The 20,372-nt window shown below is 38.2% G+C and overlaps 1 protein-coding gene across 14 annotated transcripts in view; it reads left to right on the top strand.

The window, feature by feature from the left end:
- Positions 1–20,372, top strand: part of LOC101595257 (multidrug resistance protein 2-like) — a 114,326-nt gene that overhangs the window by 62,157 nt on the left and 31,797 nt on the right. For all 14 annotated transcript variants that reach the window (XM_045160420.1, XM_045160426.1, XM_004662293.2 and 11 more), the window contains 2 exons: positions 9,628–9,711; positions 13,586–13,789. In XM_045160420.1, the coding sequence (XP_045016355.1) occupies positions 9,628–9,711; positions 13,586–13,789 (288 nt within the window). The remainder of the gene's footprint in view (positions 1–9,627; positions 9,712–13,585; positions 13,790–20,372) is intronic.

Below are 20,372 nucleotides of genomic sequence, written 5' to 3'. Positions count from 1 at the left end.
GATTTTTATGCAGGTGAGAGAAGAGGGTTAAATTCTTTTTTTTTTTTTTTTCATTTTTTTGAGGATAGTCTTGAACTTAAGTCAGTCTACTTCTGCCTCCCAAGTGCTGAGATTAAAGGTTTGCTCCACCACAACCAGCTTAGATTCATTCTTTCACATGTGATTATCCACTTTCCCCAGCACCATTTATTTAAAATGCTGTCTTTTCTCCTGTGTATGTTTTTGTCTTCTTTATCAAAGATCAGGTTGTGTAGTTACTACAACTTATTGATCTTTGTTTTGTGCCAGTACCATGATGTTTTTATACCATGTCTGTGTAGTATATCTTGAAATCAGGTATGGTGATACCACAAATATTATTCTTTCTGAGGACATTTTTGGTTACATGAGGCTTTTTGTGCTTCCATATGAGTTGTGAGGTGATTTTCTATTTTTGTGAAGATCAAGCTGAAATTTTGATTGGAATTATATTGATTCTGTATATTGCTTTTGGTAAAATTAGAATTTTCATGCTATTAGTTCTCCCAATCTATAAGCATGGGGGATCTGACTTTTTGTGGTGTCCTCAATGTCTTCAGTATTTTATTGTTTTCATTGTAGGGGGTCTTCCATTTCATTAGTTAAGATTATGCCTATATATATATATATACATTTCTTTTCTTTTTATTTTTTAAATGTGTTTCTTTTTTATTTTTGTACTCAGTGAATACAGTCAAGGTGGTACCATTGTTATCCTCCTCCCTATCCTCCCCCCTTCACAGGGACCCTCCTTGATGGGGCATTTGGGTCATGCATTGTGGGGTTAGCCTTCAGTTTTGGGTGGGAGGAAATGTCTCTGCATATCATGACCCAATGTGAGGCTCTGCCATTCTTTCCACCTCATCTTCTGCAAATTTCCCTGAGCCATGTTGGGTTCATTTAAGGTCTGCTTCAGTGTTGAGATCTTGGGAGCCTCTGTGTCTCTGGATAGATATCTACTTTTATAGGGGCTGATTGTTCTCTGTGTCTATCTCCTTCACCATTGTACTGGTTCCCAGTTTGCTAAGAAAACAGCATTCTTGCATGTTTTCCCAATTATTCTTAGTTCAGCGGGGGCCCTTGTGAGGTATGATGGGGTGATTCTCTCCTTAGGATCTGTGTCTGTCTGAAAAAGAGAAGCAGATTCTCCAAAAGAGAGTAAAGTTGGCACCAAATCAATGTGATAACCATTATTTTTCAGAGAGAGTTTAATAGGTATAGGCCCACTTATAGCCTACAATTGGTGGAATCTTGACATTGGAGAGTGGGATCATTTTTGGACATAGTTCTGACTTGTTTCCCAGCACCACCAATGGGTTCTGTTCCACTGAGCAGATCAGTTAGCCAAATCAAGAGCAGTTGGTTTCCCACCATAGCAATGCACCATTATTGTACTTGTGTGAACATCATGTCAGTTTGTTTGCTGCTAAGTAGGTTAGACCATATGTTGCTTGGACAGATATTGGTCATTTTACTCCAGTCGCCCATGTAGCACCTTCTAGCACTAAATGCACTAACTGTCTGAGGACTGACTCTCTTCTATCTTCCAGCTATGTCACTCCATGTTACATGCCAACAGCATATGGTGTCTTTATCAGTAGGGTGTTACCACTAACCTATGGTGGGTCCTCAAGCACTCTGACAGAAATCTGTCATTCTTTTAGGAAACCACGTAGTTCTCTCTGATCAAAAGCTCATTGTGGATGATAGCCACCTGCTGGTACTGGGAGTTACAGGTCAGCAATCAAGAAGAGAAGGAAGAAAAAGATACATAATATAAGAGATAGAGAGATGATAGAGAAGAGGGAGAGGGGGGAAGAAACAGAAATAGGAGGAAATAAAGGTCAGTTTTTGTTGTACCCTCTCCAGTACCTTGTGAATCAGGTATTCCCTCTAAGGGCCTGGTGAAGGTTCAACCATTTGGTCTATTTTTTAGGATCTAGAGTTATATGGTACCACTGCCATTTGGGTCCAGTTTTGTGTCCCCTACCCCCTCCCTATTGTCCAGTCCTCGAGATGCTTGGTAGGTATGCCTGCAACTTGGGAAGATTCAGATAAGGAGGTATAGATGAGTGAGACTATGTGGTGATTATCTTTCTGTGATTGGGTGAGTTCACTGATAATAATCTGCTCCAAGTTCGACCATTTTTCTTCAAATTTCATTGTGTTGTTTTTCCTTATAGCTATGTAGAATTCCATTGTGTAGATACACCACATCTTAGTTAACTATTTGTCTAATGATGTACATCTGGGTGATTCCAGCTCTTAGCTATTATGAATTGAACAGCTATAAACATGATTGACCAAATCTCTCTGAACTGAGCTGTGCAGCTTTTAGGGTACATGCCCAGTAAGGGAATAACTGGATCTGTTGATAACTCTATAGTCAGCTTTCTAAGGAGTCTCCATATTGCTTTCCAAAGTGGTTGTACCATCTTATATTCCCACCAACAGTGGCTGAGGGTTCCTATTTCTCCACATCCTCAGCAACATTTATTTTCATTTGACTTTTTATGTTTGTTGTCCTTAGTGAGGTAAGGTGGAATCTCATAGTTGTTTTAATTTTCATTTCCCTGAGGATTACAGATGATAAACATTTTCTTAAGTGCGTGTTTGCCATTTATATTTCTTAATCTGTGAACTGCCTGTCCAGCTCTTTGCCCCATTTTGTGAGTGGGTTGTTTGACTTTTTATTGTTTAAGTTTTTGAGTTGCCGGAGCCTGCCGGCTGAAAGGGTTCACGCCTGATGGGGAGTGAGGATTAAGGAAAGACAGAAGAAAGAGTGAAAGAATGGACTCCAGTCCAGGGCTGAAGCCAGGACTGAAGACATGGTTTATTTCACAGCATTCCTTTTTATATCTTTTTACAAATAGTTTTTCCATAGACAAAGATTTTATGAGCTTTACAAGTTCCTATCAAAAAACCTTCCTGTTACAGAGTTTTTGCATTTCAATCATTTCTAAGTACAAAGGACCAGCCAAATGGCTGAAGATACCTAATCTTGCTTACAGGTAGGCTGCTATAATTTTGCTAATGCCTTGCTGCCAGACGGCTTCCTGACACTGCTTGTAGGAAGGCTGCTATAGTTTTGTTAATGTCTTGCTGCCAGAAGCCCAGAGCTATGGATACAAGTCCAGCCATTCAGAATGGCTCCCGACATTGAGTTGTTTGTAGGTTCTAGAGATCAGGCCTCTGACAGTTGGATATTCAGCAAATATTATCTCCCATTCTGTGGGTAGTCTATTGGCTCTGCTTATTGTATGTTTGTCTGTGAAGAAACTTTTCAGCTAAATAAGTTCCCATTGGTTGAGTGATTATTTAAGATCCTGTGCTACTGGGGTTTTTTTCAGGAAGTCTTTTCCTATTCCTAGATCATGTAATGCTCCTTCTAAATTTTCTTCCAGTAGTAGCTGAGTTTCTGGTGTTATTTTGAAGTCTTTGATCCATTTGGACTTGATTGTTGTGCATGTCAAGATGTGTGGATCAAGTTTTAATTTCCTACATATGGTTATCCAGTTTGTCTAGCACCATTTGTTGAAGATGCTGTCTTTTTTACAGCCTATATTGTTAGGGCCAATGTCAAATATCAAGTAGCTGTAGTTACTTGACCCAAAGTTCTGATTCTTGATTCTATCCCTTTGGTCTACACTCCTGTTTTGTTTTGTTTTGTCAGTACTATGCTGTTATTATTATTATGGATTTGTAATGTAGCTTTAGATCAGGTATGGTGATGCCTCCAGAGGTGTTTCTTTTGCTGAGGATATGCTTGGATATCTGAGGCCTTTTGCTTTTCCATATGAATTTTGAGATCATTTTTTCTCTCTGTAAAGAACGATATTGGGATTTTGATTGGAATTGCATTAAATCTGTATATTGCCTTTGGTAGAATTGCCATTTTCACTACATTAATTCTGCCTACCCAGGAGCAGGGGAGGTCTTTCCATTTTCTGAAGTCCTCCTCAATTTCTTTTTAAAGTGTTTTTGTGTTTTCATTGTATAGATCACTTCCTTGGTTAAGGTTATTGCAAGGTATTTTGTTGTTGTTGCTATTGAAAATGGGACAATGTCACTTATTTCTTTCTCTCTATCTTTGTCATTTGCCTATAGAAAGGCTACTGATTTTTGTGCATTGATTTTGTATCCTGCTACTTTGTTGAAGAAGTTTATCACCTTTCAGATTTTGGGGACTCTCCACTCTCTTACATATAGAATCATGTCATCAGTGAATAGAGCTAACTTAACTTCTTCCTTTCCAAATTGTATCCCATTTATTTCTTTCTCCTATCTTATTGCTTGAGCTAGGACTTCCAGTACTATATTGAAGAGCAGAGGTGAGAGTGGACAACCCTTGTCTTGTTCCTGATCTCAATGGGAATTCCTTCCGTCTCTCTCCATTAAATGTTATTTGGGCTTCAGGAGCTTTGTATATAGCCTTTATTGTGTTAAAATATAGATTATGCTGATTCTCTCCAATGTTTTGATCATGATGTGATGTATTTTGTCAAAGGCCTTTTTTGCATCTACTTAAGTGATCATGTGTTTCTTTGTGTGTTTAACCTTATTTATGTATTATATTATATTGACAGATTTCTATATGTTGAACCACCCCTGCATTCTTGGGATGAATCCCACTTGATCAAGTTAGATAATGGATTTGTTGTGTTGTTGGATTCCATTTGTGAGGATTTTGTTCAGGATCTTCACATCTAAGTTCATCAGGAAAATAGGCCTGTAGTTTTCTTGTGGCATCTCTGCCTGGTTTTGGTAATAGGGTGATAGTAGCTTCATAGAAAGAGTAGGGAAGCTTTCCCTGTACTCTGATTGTGTGGCACAGTTTAAGAAAGATTGGTTTGAGTTCTTCCATGAAGAGTTTTTAGAATTCAGCTGAGAAGCCATCTGGTCCTTGACTCTTTTGGGGGAGGATTTTTATTACCTTTTCAATTTCAATGGGTGTGATAGGTTTGTTTAAGAGATTAATCTGCTCTGAGTTTAGCTTTGGAAGATGGTATGTATCTAGGAATTTATTCATTTCCTCCATATTTTCCAGTTTTGTGGAGTAGAGGTTTTTGAAGTAAGACCTGATGATTCTCCAAATTTCACTTTTGTCTGTTGTGATTTCTTCTTTTTAATTTCTAATTTTGTTAATTTAGAGTGTCTCTTTCTCTCTCTCTTTTTTTTTTTTTTGCTTGATCAAATCAATCTTGTTTATTTTTTCAAAGAACCAGCTCTGTGTTTCATCAATTTTCTTAATTGTTTTCTTAGTTTTCCAATTCATTAATTTCTGCTCTGATCCTAATTATTTCTTTCTGTCTGGAGGTTTTTTGTTTTGATTTTTCTTGCTTTTCTAGTTTCTTTAGGTGGATGGCTAGGTTATTGATTTGGGATCACTCTGTCTTTGTTATGAAGGTATTTAGTGCTATGAATTATCCCCTGAGGACAGCCTTCATTGGGTCCCAAAAGTTTTTGTAGGATGTATTCTCATTGTCATTCTTTTCCAAAAATTTCACAATTTCATTTTTTATTTTGTCCACTATCCATTTATTGTTTAAAAGTGTGCTGTTCAGTTTCCAGGAGCTGATGGGATTCTTGGTGGGTCTTTTGTTGGTAATTTCTAGCAATATGGCATTGTGATATGATAGCATGCTGGGGATTATGTCAATCTTCCTAAATATATGGAGGCAGACTTTGTGACTCAGTATATGATCTATTTTAGAGAAGTTTCCATGGGCTGCTGAGAAGAATGTGTAGTCTGTTGATTTGGGGTGGAATGTTCTGAAGATGTCCTTTAGGTCTAATTGTTCTATGGTTTTGTTGAGTTCTCTCACTTCCCTGCTGATCTTCTCTTTGGATGATCTATTTATTGCTGATAATGGTATATTGAAGTCCCCAACTATGATGGTGTTCATGGTTATTTCTGTCTTATTGTCAAGTAGGTTTTGTTTTATGAATTGTGGTGCACCTGTGTTTGGTACATAAAGATTGATGCTTGTGATATCCTCTTGATGAATTGTTCCCTTGATCAGTAGGAAGTGGCCTTCTTTGTATTTTTTGATTGTTTTTGGTTTGAAGTCTATTTTATCTGATATTCGTGTGGCTATACACCTACTTGTTTCTTACTCCCATTTGCTTGGATTATCATTTTCTACCCTTTCACCCTGAGGAGGTGTCTGTTTTTAGTGGTGAGGTGGGTTTCTTGAAGACAACAGATTGAAGGGTCTAATTTTCTGATCAACCCTATTAGCTTGTCTCCCTTGATGGGTGAATTAAGGCCATTGATATTTAGGGTAATGACTGTGAGGTTTGATTTGATCCCTGCCATATTATGTTGGTTTATGTGGCTTGGTATTTTCATGGACTTGAATATTTTTGTGCCTTCTCTGATTTTGGTTATTGTGATCTGTTTCTTATAGGCACTTAAAGTTGATTATTTGATTCTTCTGTGTGGAGAATTTCCTGAAATACTCTCAGTAGCTTTGGTTTTGTGTCTCTTCTATGCTTTGATTAGAGACATCCATTACAGGACTGGGAGATCTTGTTTGTTTTACTTGTATTTGACTTTTTATGTTATTCCTTTTATGTTGCAGTCTGCCTATCACAGTGTGGGGGCAGGGAGAATGGGATGGTGGTTGTGATGGGTGGGGGAAATGGTGCCACTTCGTGGGGGTGGGGATGGGTCCAGAGGTGGGTGGACTGGATCCCAGGTCTGTGTGTGGTTAGCGCGTGGGCGGGGTGGGGCAGGGTGGAGAAGGTCCAGTGTCACAGGGTGGCTGTGCAAGGTGGAGCAGAGAGGGCCCAAAGTCAGGGAGGCAGGGCAGAGTGGAGCGGAGAGGGTCTGAAGTCACACAGGGGCAGGGTGGGGCAGAGCAGAGTGGATCCAAGGTTATGGGGGGGTTGGGGTGGAGTGGAGAGGGTCTGAGCACATGCAGGTGGGCACGGGGATCCAGGTGATCAGCTGTGCCCGATGGCACAGGTGGGACTACTGGCCTGGGTCCCCTTGCCTGCAGTTAGTGTGGGAATAGCCTGAGGCTGGGACTCTGGTTAGGATGGCTGCTAGGGGGAATTGTGGGACTGGTGAGCTACTCAAGAGCATGGGAGTCAGCCAATTCCCTTTTATGCCCCTCTGCCCATCCCACTGGCGATCTATTAGAGATTACTCTCCCCTAAAAGACCCAATGACCCCTTAATGCCTTGCCTCTCCTTCCCCAGGAGTTGCGGTGCAGTTAGGCAGATGCCGTCTTGACTGGAAGTCTGCTAAACTACTTTTTTGTGATGCCGTCTTGACTGGAAGTCTGCTAAACTACTTTTTTGTGGCTACTGTAAATGGGACTGCTTCCCTGATTTTTTTTCTCCTTATGTTTGTCATTGCAATATTCTGCTACTTTTCTGAAAGAGACTCTCTCAGCTCCAGGAGGTTTTTGGTGGAGTAGCTCAGATAACTTTTGTATAGAACCATGTCATCTGAAAATAGGTTTAGTTGACTTCTTTCTTTCCAATTTTTATCCCTTTTACTTTTTTCCCTTGTCTTACTACTTGAGCTAAGTCTTTGTGGAGTTTGGTGTTTTCTTCATCTTCATTTGCTTTTACATCTGTTCTAATTTTGATTATTTTTTTCCCTCCAGTAGCCTCTTGAGTATTTTTGCTCTTCTCTTTGATGTGAAATATTCTATCCATTATTCCCTGTAGGACTGGCTTAGTGTTGATGTATTTATAAAGCCAGTTTTATTGTGGAAATATTTTTGAAGGATAATTTTGATGGTTATCATCTTGATCCAGGTGGGTATGAGCTAGTGCTGTATCTTGGGGTCTAGGCTGAATTTACTGGACCTTGGTCAAACTACTCCATGCTTGGGCAGTCTCCACATAGGTCTGGGCTAGAAATCCTATGGAGTAGGACCAGTGGGACCAGTGCACAATCTAGTTGTCCCTACTTTGGACAGGTGCTGTCAGTTGACAGAGGAGTGAGGACAGCACTAGATGGACCAAATCCTCTATAATCCCCAATCCATGTTTGCACATGCCTGCATTATGCCTGAATTACTGAATGGACATTGGGGTAGCACTCACCTGTACCCTAGGTAGTCTCCACAGTAGTCTGGGCTGAGGAGTGTGGGGGCCCAATCTTTTCATCCTTATTCAGGGCAGAGTAGGTGGGCAGGCCAGGGAGTGAGGTCAGTGCCAAGTGGGGCTGATCCCACCTGTGCATGTGTGGGCTGTGGTTATACCCATGTGACTAAATATGGGGAAGGAGCACTCACATGGGCCTCTGGGTACACTATTCAGTGCCTAGGCAGTCTCTACATGGGTCTGCACTGGGAATTGAGCCCAGCTCTTCCAGGGTCTAATCTAGGGATCCCTATTTAGGGTGGGGCATGTGGCTACAAATCTTTTTGATAAAATTGAGTTATTACTTTGATGAAAATCACTGTTTAAGGTAGCATCTTAGAAGCCACAGTTGTTTGTGACAGACATAAATTCATGCTTCCAAATAACAATCTTGCTAGTTTGTTTAAAAGTTCAAGGGATTTGACAAAGAAAAGAAAAAAAAAAATTGGCTTCTCAAGGTTGTTCAAGCCCAGGCTTACCTGGAATTTACTATGTAGTCTCAAGGTGGCCTCAAACTCATGATGATCCTCCCACCTGTGCATCCCAAGTGCTGGAGTTTAGGTGAGTGCCACCACACCTGGCTCAGAAAAACCTTTTCAATGTTAAATGCCATTTCAGTCTAGATTACTTTTGTTTTTAACTCAGTTTACTTTTTCTACCCTGGACTAGAGTTAGCTGTTTGTTAGCTTCTCACTTTGGATGTCTAGTATATATTTCAAACTTTAATACAAACTTGAACTTTTGACTCCTCTCTCACTAGGCTTACTCATATCTACTCTTTATGCTTCTTTAGTTTAGGCTAAGGTCTTGATGACTACCCTCTCTGTTTAATATTGCAACAGCCTCCTGTTTGGTTTCATTTTCTTCATCCTCTACCCTCTACTTTGGCCTCATGACAGCCATCATTATTCTTCTAAGATGTGAGTCAAAACACATCTCTTAGGCCAAAGGCAGCAGAAGGCTTCCTAATTTCTTTTACGGAAGTCTGTAATCTGTACAGCTGCCTAAAGGCCTGTATTCAGCCCCCTCTACCCAATCACAAAGATGTACATGATGTCACCCTTTTCAGCATAGTGTCTTCCCTGTACATTTGAGTCACTGCTCAAAGGTATGGGGGAGCCACAGGAGGACAAAGGTGGCAAGTTTAAAAAATGAGGAAACATTTTCTTTACAGGCAACTTTCAGCCCTTAAGGCTTCATGCTAGTGTGTTGGCAGGTCAGTGTGCCTTTGCCTTGGGGACTTTGCAGCAGCAGTACCTTTGTTGTTAATCTTCACTGTTCAACACTTAAAATCATGCTGGACTCATAGTAGGATTTCCAAAGAAAATGACAAATGAAATGATCTAGTTATGTGCTTGCATATTAAGTCTCTCTCTTATTTACTGAACATTAAGTTCTGAATGTTAAATGCAAGGGATATATGTGTTAAAACTGACCCATTACTTTCTTCTGGATCTTGGTTTCATGAATAGGCTTTAAGATAATGAAATGCTTTTTGTGTCCCAGGATATGAGCTGGTTTGATGATCACAAGAACACCACTGGAGTGCTAACCACCAGACTTTCCAATGATGCTGCGAATATTAAAGGGGTATGTGCCTCCTTTCTGTGGTGGCAACTTAATTCCACCTTGGCCCACAGCTTAACACTGGTTTTCTCATGTTAGGTGTTTGTTACTAGTGTCTTTAACAAAATGTTAATAAATAGTTAACTCACAAATGTATCCCATACTTACAGAAAAATGTGAAAATTGAACATTGTATATTGTATACTTTATAGATAACATCTAAGTTTTGCTACTTGCACTGTTAATAAGAGGCATGCAAAAATGGTTCTAAAAGGAATAGGTATGGTTATTGCTCACAGAAAAGGAAGCATTCTAAACATATTCTTTTTTATTTTTTAAGTTTTTTGTTTATTTTTATTTATTTATTTGAGAGTGACAGACAGAGAGAGAGAGAAAGAGGGGCGGGGGAGAATGGGCACACCAAGGCTCCAGCCACTGCAAATGAACTCCAGATATATATGCTCCCTTGTGCATCTGGCTTACATGGGTCTGAGGAATCGAGCCTCAAACTGGGGTCATTAGGCTTCACAGTCAAGCACTTAACCACTAAGCAATCTGTCCAGTACCTCAACATATTCTTTAAAATCAATCTATTTTAATGCTCAACTAGTCAACAGAAAATTGTAATTGCTTCTTTAAGAAGCAATACATATATACTTACTGTCAGAAAGTTTGGGCATGACAGCTCAGGAGGAGGAAAAAAATGTCTTTAAAATGGTAAAAAGAGGGCTGGAGAGATGGCTTAGTGGTTAAGTGCTTGCCTGTGAAGCCTAAGGACCCTGGTTCAAGGCTTGATTCCCCAGAACCCACGTTAGCCAGATGCACAAGGGGGTGCACACATCTGGAGTTCATTTGCAGTTGCTGGAGGCTCTGGCATGCCTATTCTCTCGCTCTCTCTATCTGCCTCTTTCTCTCTCTCTCTCTGTTACTCTCAAATAAATAAATTTTAAAAATGAACAAAAAATATTTAAAAGAAATATAAAATGGCAAAAAGAAATTAAAAACATATTTAAAGTTATGGCCAATGTACAGTAAATAACTGAATTCTCAAAGCACCTGGTTTTGATTTTTTGCTTAAGTTCTTTGTATAGTCATAACTTTCTATCAATAACTACAAGGTGATGTGAAATTTGAAAACTTTGTGGTCTCTGTTATGTCTCAGTCTTTATTTTTCTTTCTTTCTTTATTTTTATTTATTTATTTATTTATTTTTGGTTTTCTAAGATAGGGTCTCACTCTAGCTCAGGCTGACCTGGAATTTACTTTCACTATGTAGTTTCAGGGTGGCCTCAAACTTTCAGCAATACTCCTACCTCTGCCTCCCAAGTGCTGGGATTAAAGGTGGGCACCACCACGCCCAGCTTAGTCTTTACTTTTCAATCTTTCTTTAAGATAGCACTACATGGATGATTTTTCAGCCTGGTAAGTAGGGCTTCTGTTCTGATAGGGTATGTACTTGGAAGCACACAGAGTTTTAATTCTTAAAAATCATAATTCTTGTTTGAATATAGATCTTTTTAAAGAAAATATATTTATCCCAGTGGTATAGAACTTTACAGCAAAACAATGTACAAGTAAGAAATAATTGTGTACTTTGTGCACCAGACAATGGTTTTGCCTTTATGTAGTCTGTATGACTAGGTCAGATTGTTTAAAAGAGCTACAGGATGGGCTGGAGAGATGGCTTAGCAGTTAAGCACTTGCCTGTGAAGGCTAAAGACCCCAGTTCAAGGCTCAGTTCCCCAGGTCCCACTTTAGCCAGATGCACAAAGGGGCGCATGCGTCTGGAGTTCGTTTGCAGAGGCTGGAAGCCCTGGCGCACCCACTCTCTCTTTCTCTCTCTCTCTATCTGTCTTTCTCTCTGTGTCTGTCGCTCTCAAATAAATAAATAAATAAATAATTTTAAAAATATATAAATAAATAAATAAATAAATAAAAGAGCTACAGGAAAAATGTAAGCAGGATGAGCTGCTAGGGTCTGCCTCGTTATCAAGGCAGGAAGACCTTATGGGCAAGAGACACAAAGGAAGGAAACATGCCATCCTTCAAGGGTCTGCAGAAGTGTCCTACAGAAAACCAGCAGGTATAAAGATTCCAAAGCTGTAGCATTCCTCAGACAGCAAGGATTTGTCATCTTTAGATTTATCTTAATTATTTCTGAGGTCCCTACTATCATTGAAAGCAGGACCTGTGTATGCCAAAAATGTGAAGTACCAGGAAAGTGCCTTCTATTTCCTAGGGTGCTTCTGTACATCAGCAACTGCTATGAGAAAACTGTTACTATGTAAGTTTGTAGGTGCTAGGAATAGGAGCACCCCAGCATCCCTGTGCGGCTGATACTTTTCAGGTTGCTTCTCTTTATCTTCACATGGGAAATGTTGCAAACAGGGAGCTGGCTTTGAAGGTCACTCTGCTCTTTGACCTGTGCATGGGGTCTCTTTGGTGACTGTACCAAACACAAATAAGCATGATTTACTATTTATGCCATCTCAGGGCTGGTACAGTTCCCTCCTGATGTTGATGTCTATAAGTGGTCTTGATAGTTACATTACCTTTTCCCTACAACATTCTAGTCTGTTGGTTATATCAGGGAGGTATTAATCATGTTGGGAGGGCCTGATGTGGGGCATCATAAAGAATTCTGTCACACAATACATGCATTGAAGCTGTGATCATTAATCAGTGTGCCTCCTCAATTTTGAAATTGGAAGATTTGCCTAAAGTCAGAGTGGCAATGGCCATATTTGAAGGTACCTGAAACAAACCTAGAGGGAGGAAATATATATTTGATCATAATTCCAGAGGGGTTAGCCCATGGTTACATGTTCTGATATACTTAGACAGGACATGGCAGTGGGAGCATGTTACAGAAGAGGTTCTCACCTCATGTTAAAGAGGAAGGAGAAAGTGACACAGGAAAGGGCCACAAATAAGATATCCCGAGGCCCCGCCTCAGTGATATACTTCTTCCCATTAAGTCCCACTTCCTAATGCTTCTAGAATGTCTCAACATCTCAACACAGTGTCACCAGATAAGCACCAAGTCCTAAACACATGGATCTTTTTGGACACTTTGTATCCATATCATAATATGGTACTAGACTGAACTCTGTCATAATCATTAGCTGAGTCCAGATCCACTATTAGAAGGTATTTTGACAGTGGAAAAGAACGTACACCATGTGCAGAGACTGAGCCTGAGGCCAGAATAGGAATGTGAAATGATTTGAGACTACTGGGAACTTCTGTCTTAAGGGAAATGGGGTGGACTGCATTATCAAGGCATGAGCTGAAGTGACCTTGCAGAGTGGTCGCTGGTGGAGAGTTGGGAACCCTTCACTATACTGAAAGTCATGCACATGCGCATTCTAATGGAGGGTTCTGATACCTGATGACTCTAAACTAAGTTAACTTTCAACTACATTTCTCCAAAATCAAATCCAAGTACATTAAACAGATTAATGTTTCAAATAAGCTCAGCTATATTTGAATATCCTTCAAGGCAAATGTTATCCTTTAATTATTAGTTATACCTAACATGGGAAAATTCCACCATTCTCAGGTTAGTATAATTGTCAAGGCCAGTTACCTTGCTAATTTCTAGAGCTTTAGTGGTCATGATTGATGCATAAATGTTTTCTTGGTGATGAAAAATAAGACAGTAGAGAAATATGTAACTGAGTTCTGAATTAATTTCCATAATTCTGCTGTACTTTTAATATTTGAAAATCCTCATTTTAGAAATAAAATAAGCTTCATAAATTAAACCTATACTTTTATTTAATAGTTGAAAAGATAGTATATTTCATGAAAGTAAATTGTCCTGATCCTTGACTACTTGTAGGCATGCATTTTAATACTAATATAAAATTGGTCTGCAATGTGTGTTTTTTTCCAGGCTGTGAGCTCCAGACTTGCTGGAATTACCCAGAATATAGCAAATCTTGGGACAGGAATTATCATATCCTTAATCTATGGCTGGCAGTTAACACTTTTACTGCTAGCAATTGTACCCCTCATAGTATTAGGGGGAGCTATTGAAATTAAAATGCTGTCTGGACAAGCACTGAAAGAAAAGAAAGAATTAGAAGCTTCTGGGAAGGTGAGTCAAACTAAATTGAATGGCTTATGAATAAAAATAGTATCAATTGTGTTTTGCTACTCCCTCCTGCTAGCTATGCTGCGAATATTTTTATAACCATTACTTAAGGTAACTTTTTGGAAAATTTCACTGTGAATTGGAAATTAAGAAAAGTAGGAAGTAACACCCCTAGGCTCAAAGATTGACATCTGTTTTTCATAGGCTTTTCTGGGTTCAGGCCATTGAATTGACATTATTCTCTCCTTATATATCTTCCCTCTTTCCTTCACTTCTTTGCTTTCTTCCTCTTTCCTCTCTTCTCATGTTCTTTTTTATAAAAACAAAAACTAAAAACTCCCTCTTTGTTTCACACAAGTTTAAGACTATACCTGTATTTAGGAAAGTAGAACTATTTTATTATGCACAATTAAAGAAGTTCAATACAGAAAAGTTAAGAGAATTTATTCCCTTGTTTAAAAGATCACCATTTTCCTCCTTTTTGTTGTGCCTCCTCCTTCCATCCTGATTCTGTTTATGTTTTTCTTGACACTATTTGTCCTGCTGTTATATGTTTTTCTCATCACTTGACAAATACTTACGTGGCATTTACTAGGTTTCCTGGCCAATGCTTTACTCCTTTTAGTGACTCTTTGAGATAAGTTCTGTCATTACTTCATTTCTGAGGTGAGGCTGAGGCATAAGCTGGCAACATTCCTTTGGTTTAAACTGCTCAGGCTTGTGTCTACTATTCAAATTGGGACAGTGGTACCCCTGTTAGCTGCATATCACAGAGGTTATATTATGGTGGAACACAGTCAGACATCACATGATCTGGATCTTTGCAGAAATGAAAGGTCAGAACAAGCTGACCCCTAGATGGACCTATGTCTAAAGTGGCAGGTGAAAGTGGTTCTGATTGTCAGTAGGTAAAGTGTCTGTGGTACTTTGTGTCTGGGCCAGGTACCTCATCAACATGAGTGATGGGGCTGGTTCTGGAGGTTGATGGTCATTGCCTTTTATTACTACATGTCCTCAGATTGCTTGCCCTGTTTTCTTCCAATTCCTTTTGGAAAACCCTTGAGACAAGCTTTCATGTCTCAGAACAAGTGTCTTTGGGGTAAGATTTCACAGAGTTATCTGTGCAGACTCTCTCAGCAGAGTGACACTGAACTCCCAATGATGGTTAGTCCAAGTAACATTGCTCACTGCCAGGGGATGCCTCCTGTGCCAATAACTTCAGTTGATAATAGATTTGGGGATTCTTTCTTTTAATAAGACTTTACCTAAGAAACATGGGAAAATGTAGAGTGAAATGTAATATTAGAAAAACATTACTGTTCCATAGTGTTATTATTTAATGATGGTTTGAAGCATCTCAGAAAGGTGCCTTTTATTGTTTATAGGAAGATGATGAGCAATCCTAAGCTGGTTCATTGCAAACCACACCTTTGAACAGTACATCACATATAAGACTCTTAAGGTTCTTTCAGAGGGAGTCTGGTAATGGATTTAGATGCAAATGAATATGTGTGGATATAGCAGATTTTCTGAGTAACAGTGAGGAATGTCATAAATGTCTAATAAATTCAGAACTGGCTCCTCAGAAAAAAACAAAGTCACACAGTGACTATGATAGTTGCTATATCAGCCAACCCATTTGATCTTGAAAACCCCATATGATAATTCTCAGGTTGTTATTATTATTATTATTATTATTATTATTATTATTTTGGTTTTTTGAGGTAGGGTCTCACTCTAGCCCAGGCTGACCAGGAATTCACTATGTAGTCTCAGCGTGGCCTCGAACTCACAGTGATCCTCCTACCTCTGTCTCCCAAGTGCTAGAATTAAAGGTATGTGCCACCACGCCCAGCCTCAGGTCATTATTTATTAAGTAAATATTTTTATATATCTGGCATCAACCTGAGGATTCTATATATGTTCTTACTTACTGCTGTCAATAACCATGGTGAATTATCCCTATTGAACAGATAATGTAATCCAAGGTTCAGAGAGATCCAGTATCTTGCTCAAAGTCACAACAGACTTGAAACTCCTTTCATCCTTGTATACCTATGTTCTTTTCACAAAATCCACTTTTATATCTTTCAAATACAAATTAGGTCATGCTAGCCCTTACTTAAAAATTTCCAGTGGTTTCTAGCCAATTCAAATAAAATCCAACCTTTTATCCTGGCTAAAGCTCTACATGGCCTAGACCTTGATGACTCTCTAGCCGCTTACACTCTGTTCTCCATTTCTCACATTGCTCTGGCCTCGTGGGCCTTTTTACAGTTCCTAGAACACTACAAACTGGTTTCTTCTGATCTAATAGGTGGCTTCTTTTCATTGTTCAGTCTCAGAATTACTACATTTTCAGAGGCCTTTCCTGATACTTGAATGTATGACCTCTCCTTAGCTCTTATTGATTCTTATTTATTTATTTATTTAATGGTTAAAGTTTACCTTCTTTTCCCTTTCTAAAATGTAAGCTCTGTGAGGCACAGAGCTATCTCTGATGATTTGCTCCTAAAGGCACAAGGCAAGCTTGACATTTCAGAACAGGTCTGTGAGATTTCAGAGAACACTCATATCCTAACTATGTGATGTCAAGACCTGCTCAAATCCTGACAACAAAGTCACAGCCTGTTCTTGTACTCTGTGTCATCAGATCCCATTTATGCTATCTATGTGAAGTCAGTCTACTCATACTTTGACTATGTGGAATCAGTCCTAATCACTTATACTTTGACTATGTGGAATCAGTCCCAATCACATTTTCTGCATGATAACTGGGTTCTCCCTTGTTTATGACTTGTGCTTGGCAGTGTTTGACCATATGGTTAATTAATTAATTAATTAATTTTAGAGAGAGAATTGGCCAGGGCCTCAGCCACTGCAATTGAACTCTAAATGCTTGTTCCATCTAGTGGGCATATACAACTTTGTACTTGCCTCACCATTGGGCATCTGGTTTACGTTGGATCTAGAGATCAAACGTGGGTCCTCAGGCAAGTGTTTTAACTGCTAGGCCATCACTCCAGCCCTGATTATATTATTATGAACTAATGAGTATTTCTGAAAAATGACACACTTTTCAACACTAAAAGTCATAATCAAATTTGAATTTTTTGAAGTGAGGAAGAAAAGAAAATGAGGAGGTTTGTTCATTTTTTTTCTTTCATGAAATATACATTTTTCCTTTCTCCAAAATGGTTTAGTAAATTATAGCTTTTTCAAGAAGAAACAATACTATTTACTCCTATTTGAACTAGAAGTTCTCCTTACTAAATCTTATTTAAACTCTTGGGATGAATGATGTTATGAGGATGCAAACAACTAAGGCTTCTCCTACTTGTCTATGCATGAAAATGAGCAAGTTTGACTATTACATGAATATGTTGTTTTGTTCACCATGCAATGCCTCTGCCTCAGATTACTTTGATTGGCTACATAATAAAATATGACATTTACGATCTCCTCACAATCAAAACATATAAAATGATGCACACACAGAAAATATTTAAACCATTGAATTTAAATTGACTGTAAAACTTGTTTTCAGCACACATTGATCTAGTTTGTTGAATGTCCTTACTAATCCAGCCTCCCTCTTCTATTTGTATGATCTCTTATAATTAAAATAATTTCTGTGTCTGAACAAGGGTTGTGTATGGGTGATTTTTTTTCCTCTATTATCTTGCTTCCAGGATTATCTAAAATGAATATATTTTTCCAGTTTTTTTTTATTTTTTAATTTTATTTATTTATTTGAGAGCGACAGACAGAGAAAGAGGCAGAGAGAGAGAGAGAAAGAATGGGTGTGCCAGGGCCTCCAGCCACTGCAAATGAACTCCAGATGCATGTACCCCCTTGTGCATCTGGTTAATGTGGGTTCTGGGGAATTGAGCCTTGAACCGGGGTCCTTAGGCTTCATAGGCAAGCGCTTAACCACTAAACAATCTCTCCAGCCTGAGTATACTTTTTTAATAATGTAAAAAGAACTTATAATATATTTTAATATACACTAAGCCTGTATTGTTCTATATACCTGATTGCCTAATTTAAGATAAACATAGTTCAAATATCTTCTCTAGATCAGATAATATTTTAATTCTTAAGGCATATTGTGTGAGAGGGAGAACAGATTTTACTACATCACCTAAGTTGGCCTCGAATTTATGATCTATTTGCCACATTATCCCAAAGTTCTAGAAGTAAGCGATCAATGCCTAGCTTAATTTTAGTTTTACATAAGTTTTAAAGAATATGGTAACCTTTTTCTAATAGTTTTTTGCATTAGTCTTCAAAACTGATAATGTTTTATAAAATATTTTCTAACTATGTTGAAATTTAGATAATTTGTATAGGATTCCATGAGGAGTAAGTAGGATTTTACATCTTTAGGTATTCTAGAAAATACCCTAAAATCAATGGAGTATATCAATATTAGAATCATTTCTGAATAGTAAAAGATCAATAGAGAAAGAGAATCTTAACCAATAAAAGTGATTTCTCCTGATGACCTACAACATTATAGTTAAAGGAGCTTTAGTGATTTTTATAGGTGATATGAGCTCCTTTTACAGGTGAGAAAAATGAGTCAGAATGGTACTTTAAGGTCACATGGCTGTTTGCAGGCTGAGATCTCATTGGGTGTGATCTCATGACTATACAGGCTGATTCTCATTGGGTGAGGTCTTATGACTGATACAAGTGGAGCTCTCATTGGGTGACATCTCATGGCTGATAAGGGCTAAGATCTCCTTGGGCATACTGATGTTCTTTGCCTTCTCTACAGTTCCTTTCTCAGACTCCAAAAAGAGGCAAAGGATGTATGTATGTCTTAATCAAGTATAATTTTTGGAAGTAATGTGTAATGAGAACATAATTCAAGAACAGAAAAAGAAACTCTTGGGAGAAAAATAATCCATGCCATGTTCCTTACAATGTTTACTTCTAGGGCTGGAGAGATGGCTTAGCAGTTAAGGCACTTACTGGCAAAGCCAAAAGACCCAGGTACCCATGTGTGGTGGTTTGATTCAGGTGTCCCCCATAAACTTAGGTGTCCTGAATGCTAGGTTCCCAGCTGGTGGAGATTTGGGAATTAATGCCTCTTGGAGGCAGTGTATTGTTGGGGGTGGGCTTATGGGTGTTGTATCCAGCTCACCCTTGCTAGTGTTTGGCACACTCTCTTGTTCCTGTTGTCCACCTTATGTGGGCCAGGAGGTCATATCTACCCGCTGCTCATCGTTTCCCCCTGCCATTGTGGAGCTTCCTCTCAAGTGCATAAGCCAAAAATAAACCTCTTTTTCACACAAGATGCTCTTGGTTGGATGATTTCTACCAGCAGTGCAAACCTGACCGCATCACCATGTAAAGCCAAATGCACAAAGTATCTGGTGTTACTTTGCAGTGGCTAGAGGCCCTGGTGTGCCCATTTTCTCTCTCTCTCTCTCTCTCTCTCTCTGGCTCTTATTTCTCTCAAATAAATAAATAAGTAAAATATTTTTTAAAATACAGCTTATTTCTAAATGTGACTAGATTTAGAAATCTATAGGATAAATATATAAATGAGAAATACTAAAACTATACAAATGAGAAATACCAAAAATATTAAATATCAGTATGACAAATCATTAAACCTTAATAATGAAAAAGAGAATGATAAAAATATTCAAAACAACTAGAGGGAAATTATGAAAATGATAGGATTATGAATATGTCTTCAATAACTAAATATAAGTGGTCTTAATTTTCAATTAAAAGATAGGTGGAATGATGTATATTAAAAAACAAGACCCAACAATATGCTGCCTATAAGAAACTCACCTTACCTTTAAAGAAATGCATAGGATGAAAAGTTATATTGTAAGCAAAATTTAAAACCAAATAAGGTTGGATATGCTTAGTGCCACAAAATAGACTTTAAGGAAGAATCAAAAGAGATGAAGGTCATTATTAGGGGAGTATTTCATCCAAAAGGTATAAATGTATATGAACTAAATATCAGAGCACTCAATTTTATAAAACAAATACTACCGAACTAAAGGGAGAGATAGTGGGTACCTTCATTTAAATTATATAAAAAATTAACCAGCTTATATTCAGTGATCAAAATAGAATGAAAGTTGATGTTAACTACAAGATAATAAATTATGTAAACACAGAGTCAGGTGGGAAATTCAAGAAATTCCTAAAAACAAACAAACAAAAACACAACATACAAAAATTCAGTATTGCAAAAGCAGCACTAAGAGGGAAATTTTTAGCAATGAGTGCTTATACCATAAAAATAGATCTCAACCCAGTGTTGTATCTCAAGTTAGGAAACAGAAAAAGGAAAACAATAATAGTAGAAAAACAATGAAGATTGTGACAAAAGTTAAGATAGATCCTAAAAGACCATTAGAAAGAACAAAAAGCTGGTTCTTTGAAAGAAAATGGAGAAGACTACAGCTAAATTAGCCAAAAAGGAGAAGAACTAGATAACATTTGAAATGAAAAAATAAAGTCATTAACCTTGATACTGTGGAAATTCAAAGGATCATCATTAAGGAACTTTTTTTTGGTTGTTAGAATGTGCTCATAAATTCCCAAATGT

This window comes from Jaculus jaculus, chromosome 10, assembly GCF_020740685.1.
Source record: "Jaculus jaculus isolate mJacJac1 chromosome 10, mJacJac1.mat.Y.cur, whole genome shotgun sequence".
Classification (NCBI taxonomy): Eukaryota; Metazoa; Chordata; class Mammalia; order Rodentia; family Dipodidae; genus Jaculus; species Jaculus jaculus.
This window is presented reverse-complemented; position numbering and strand designations above follow the sequence as displayed.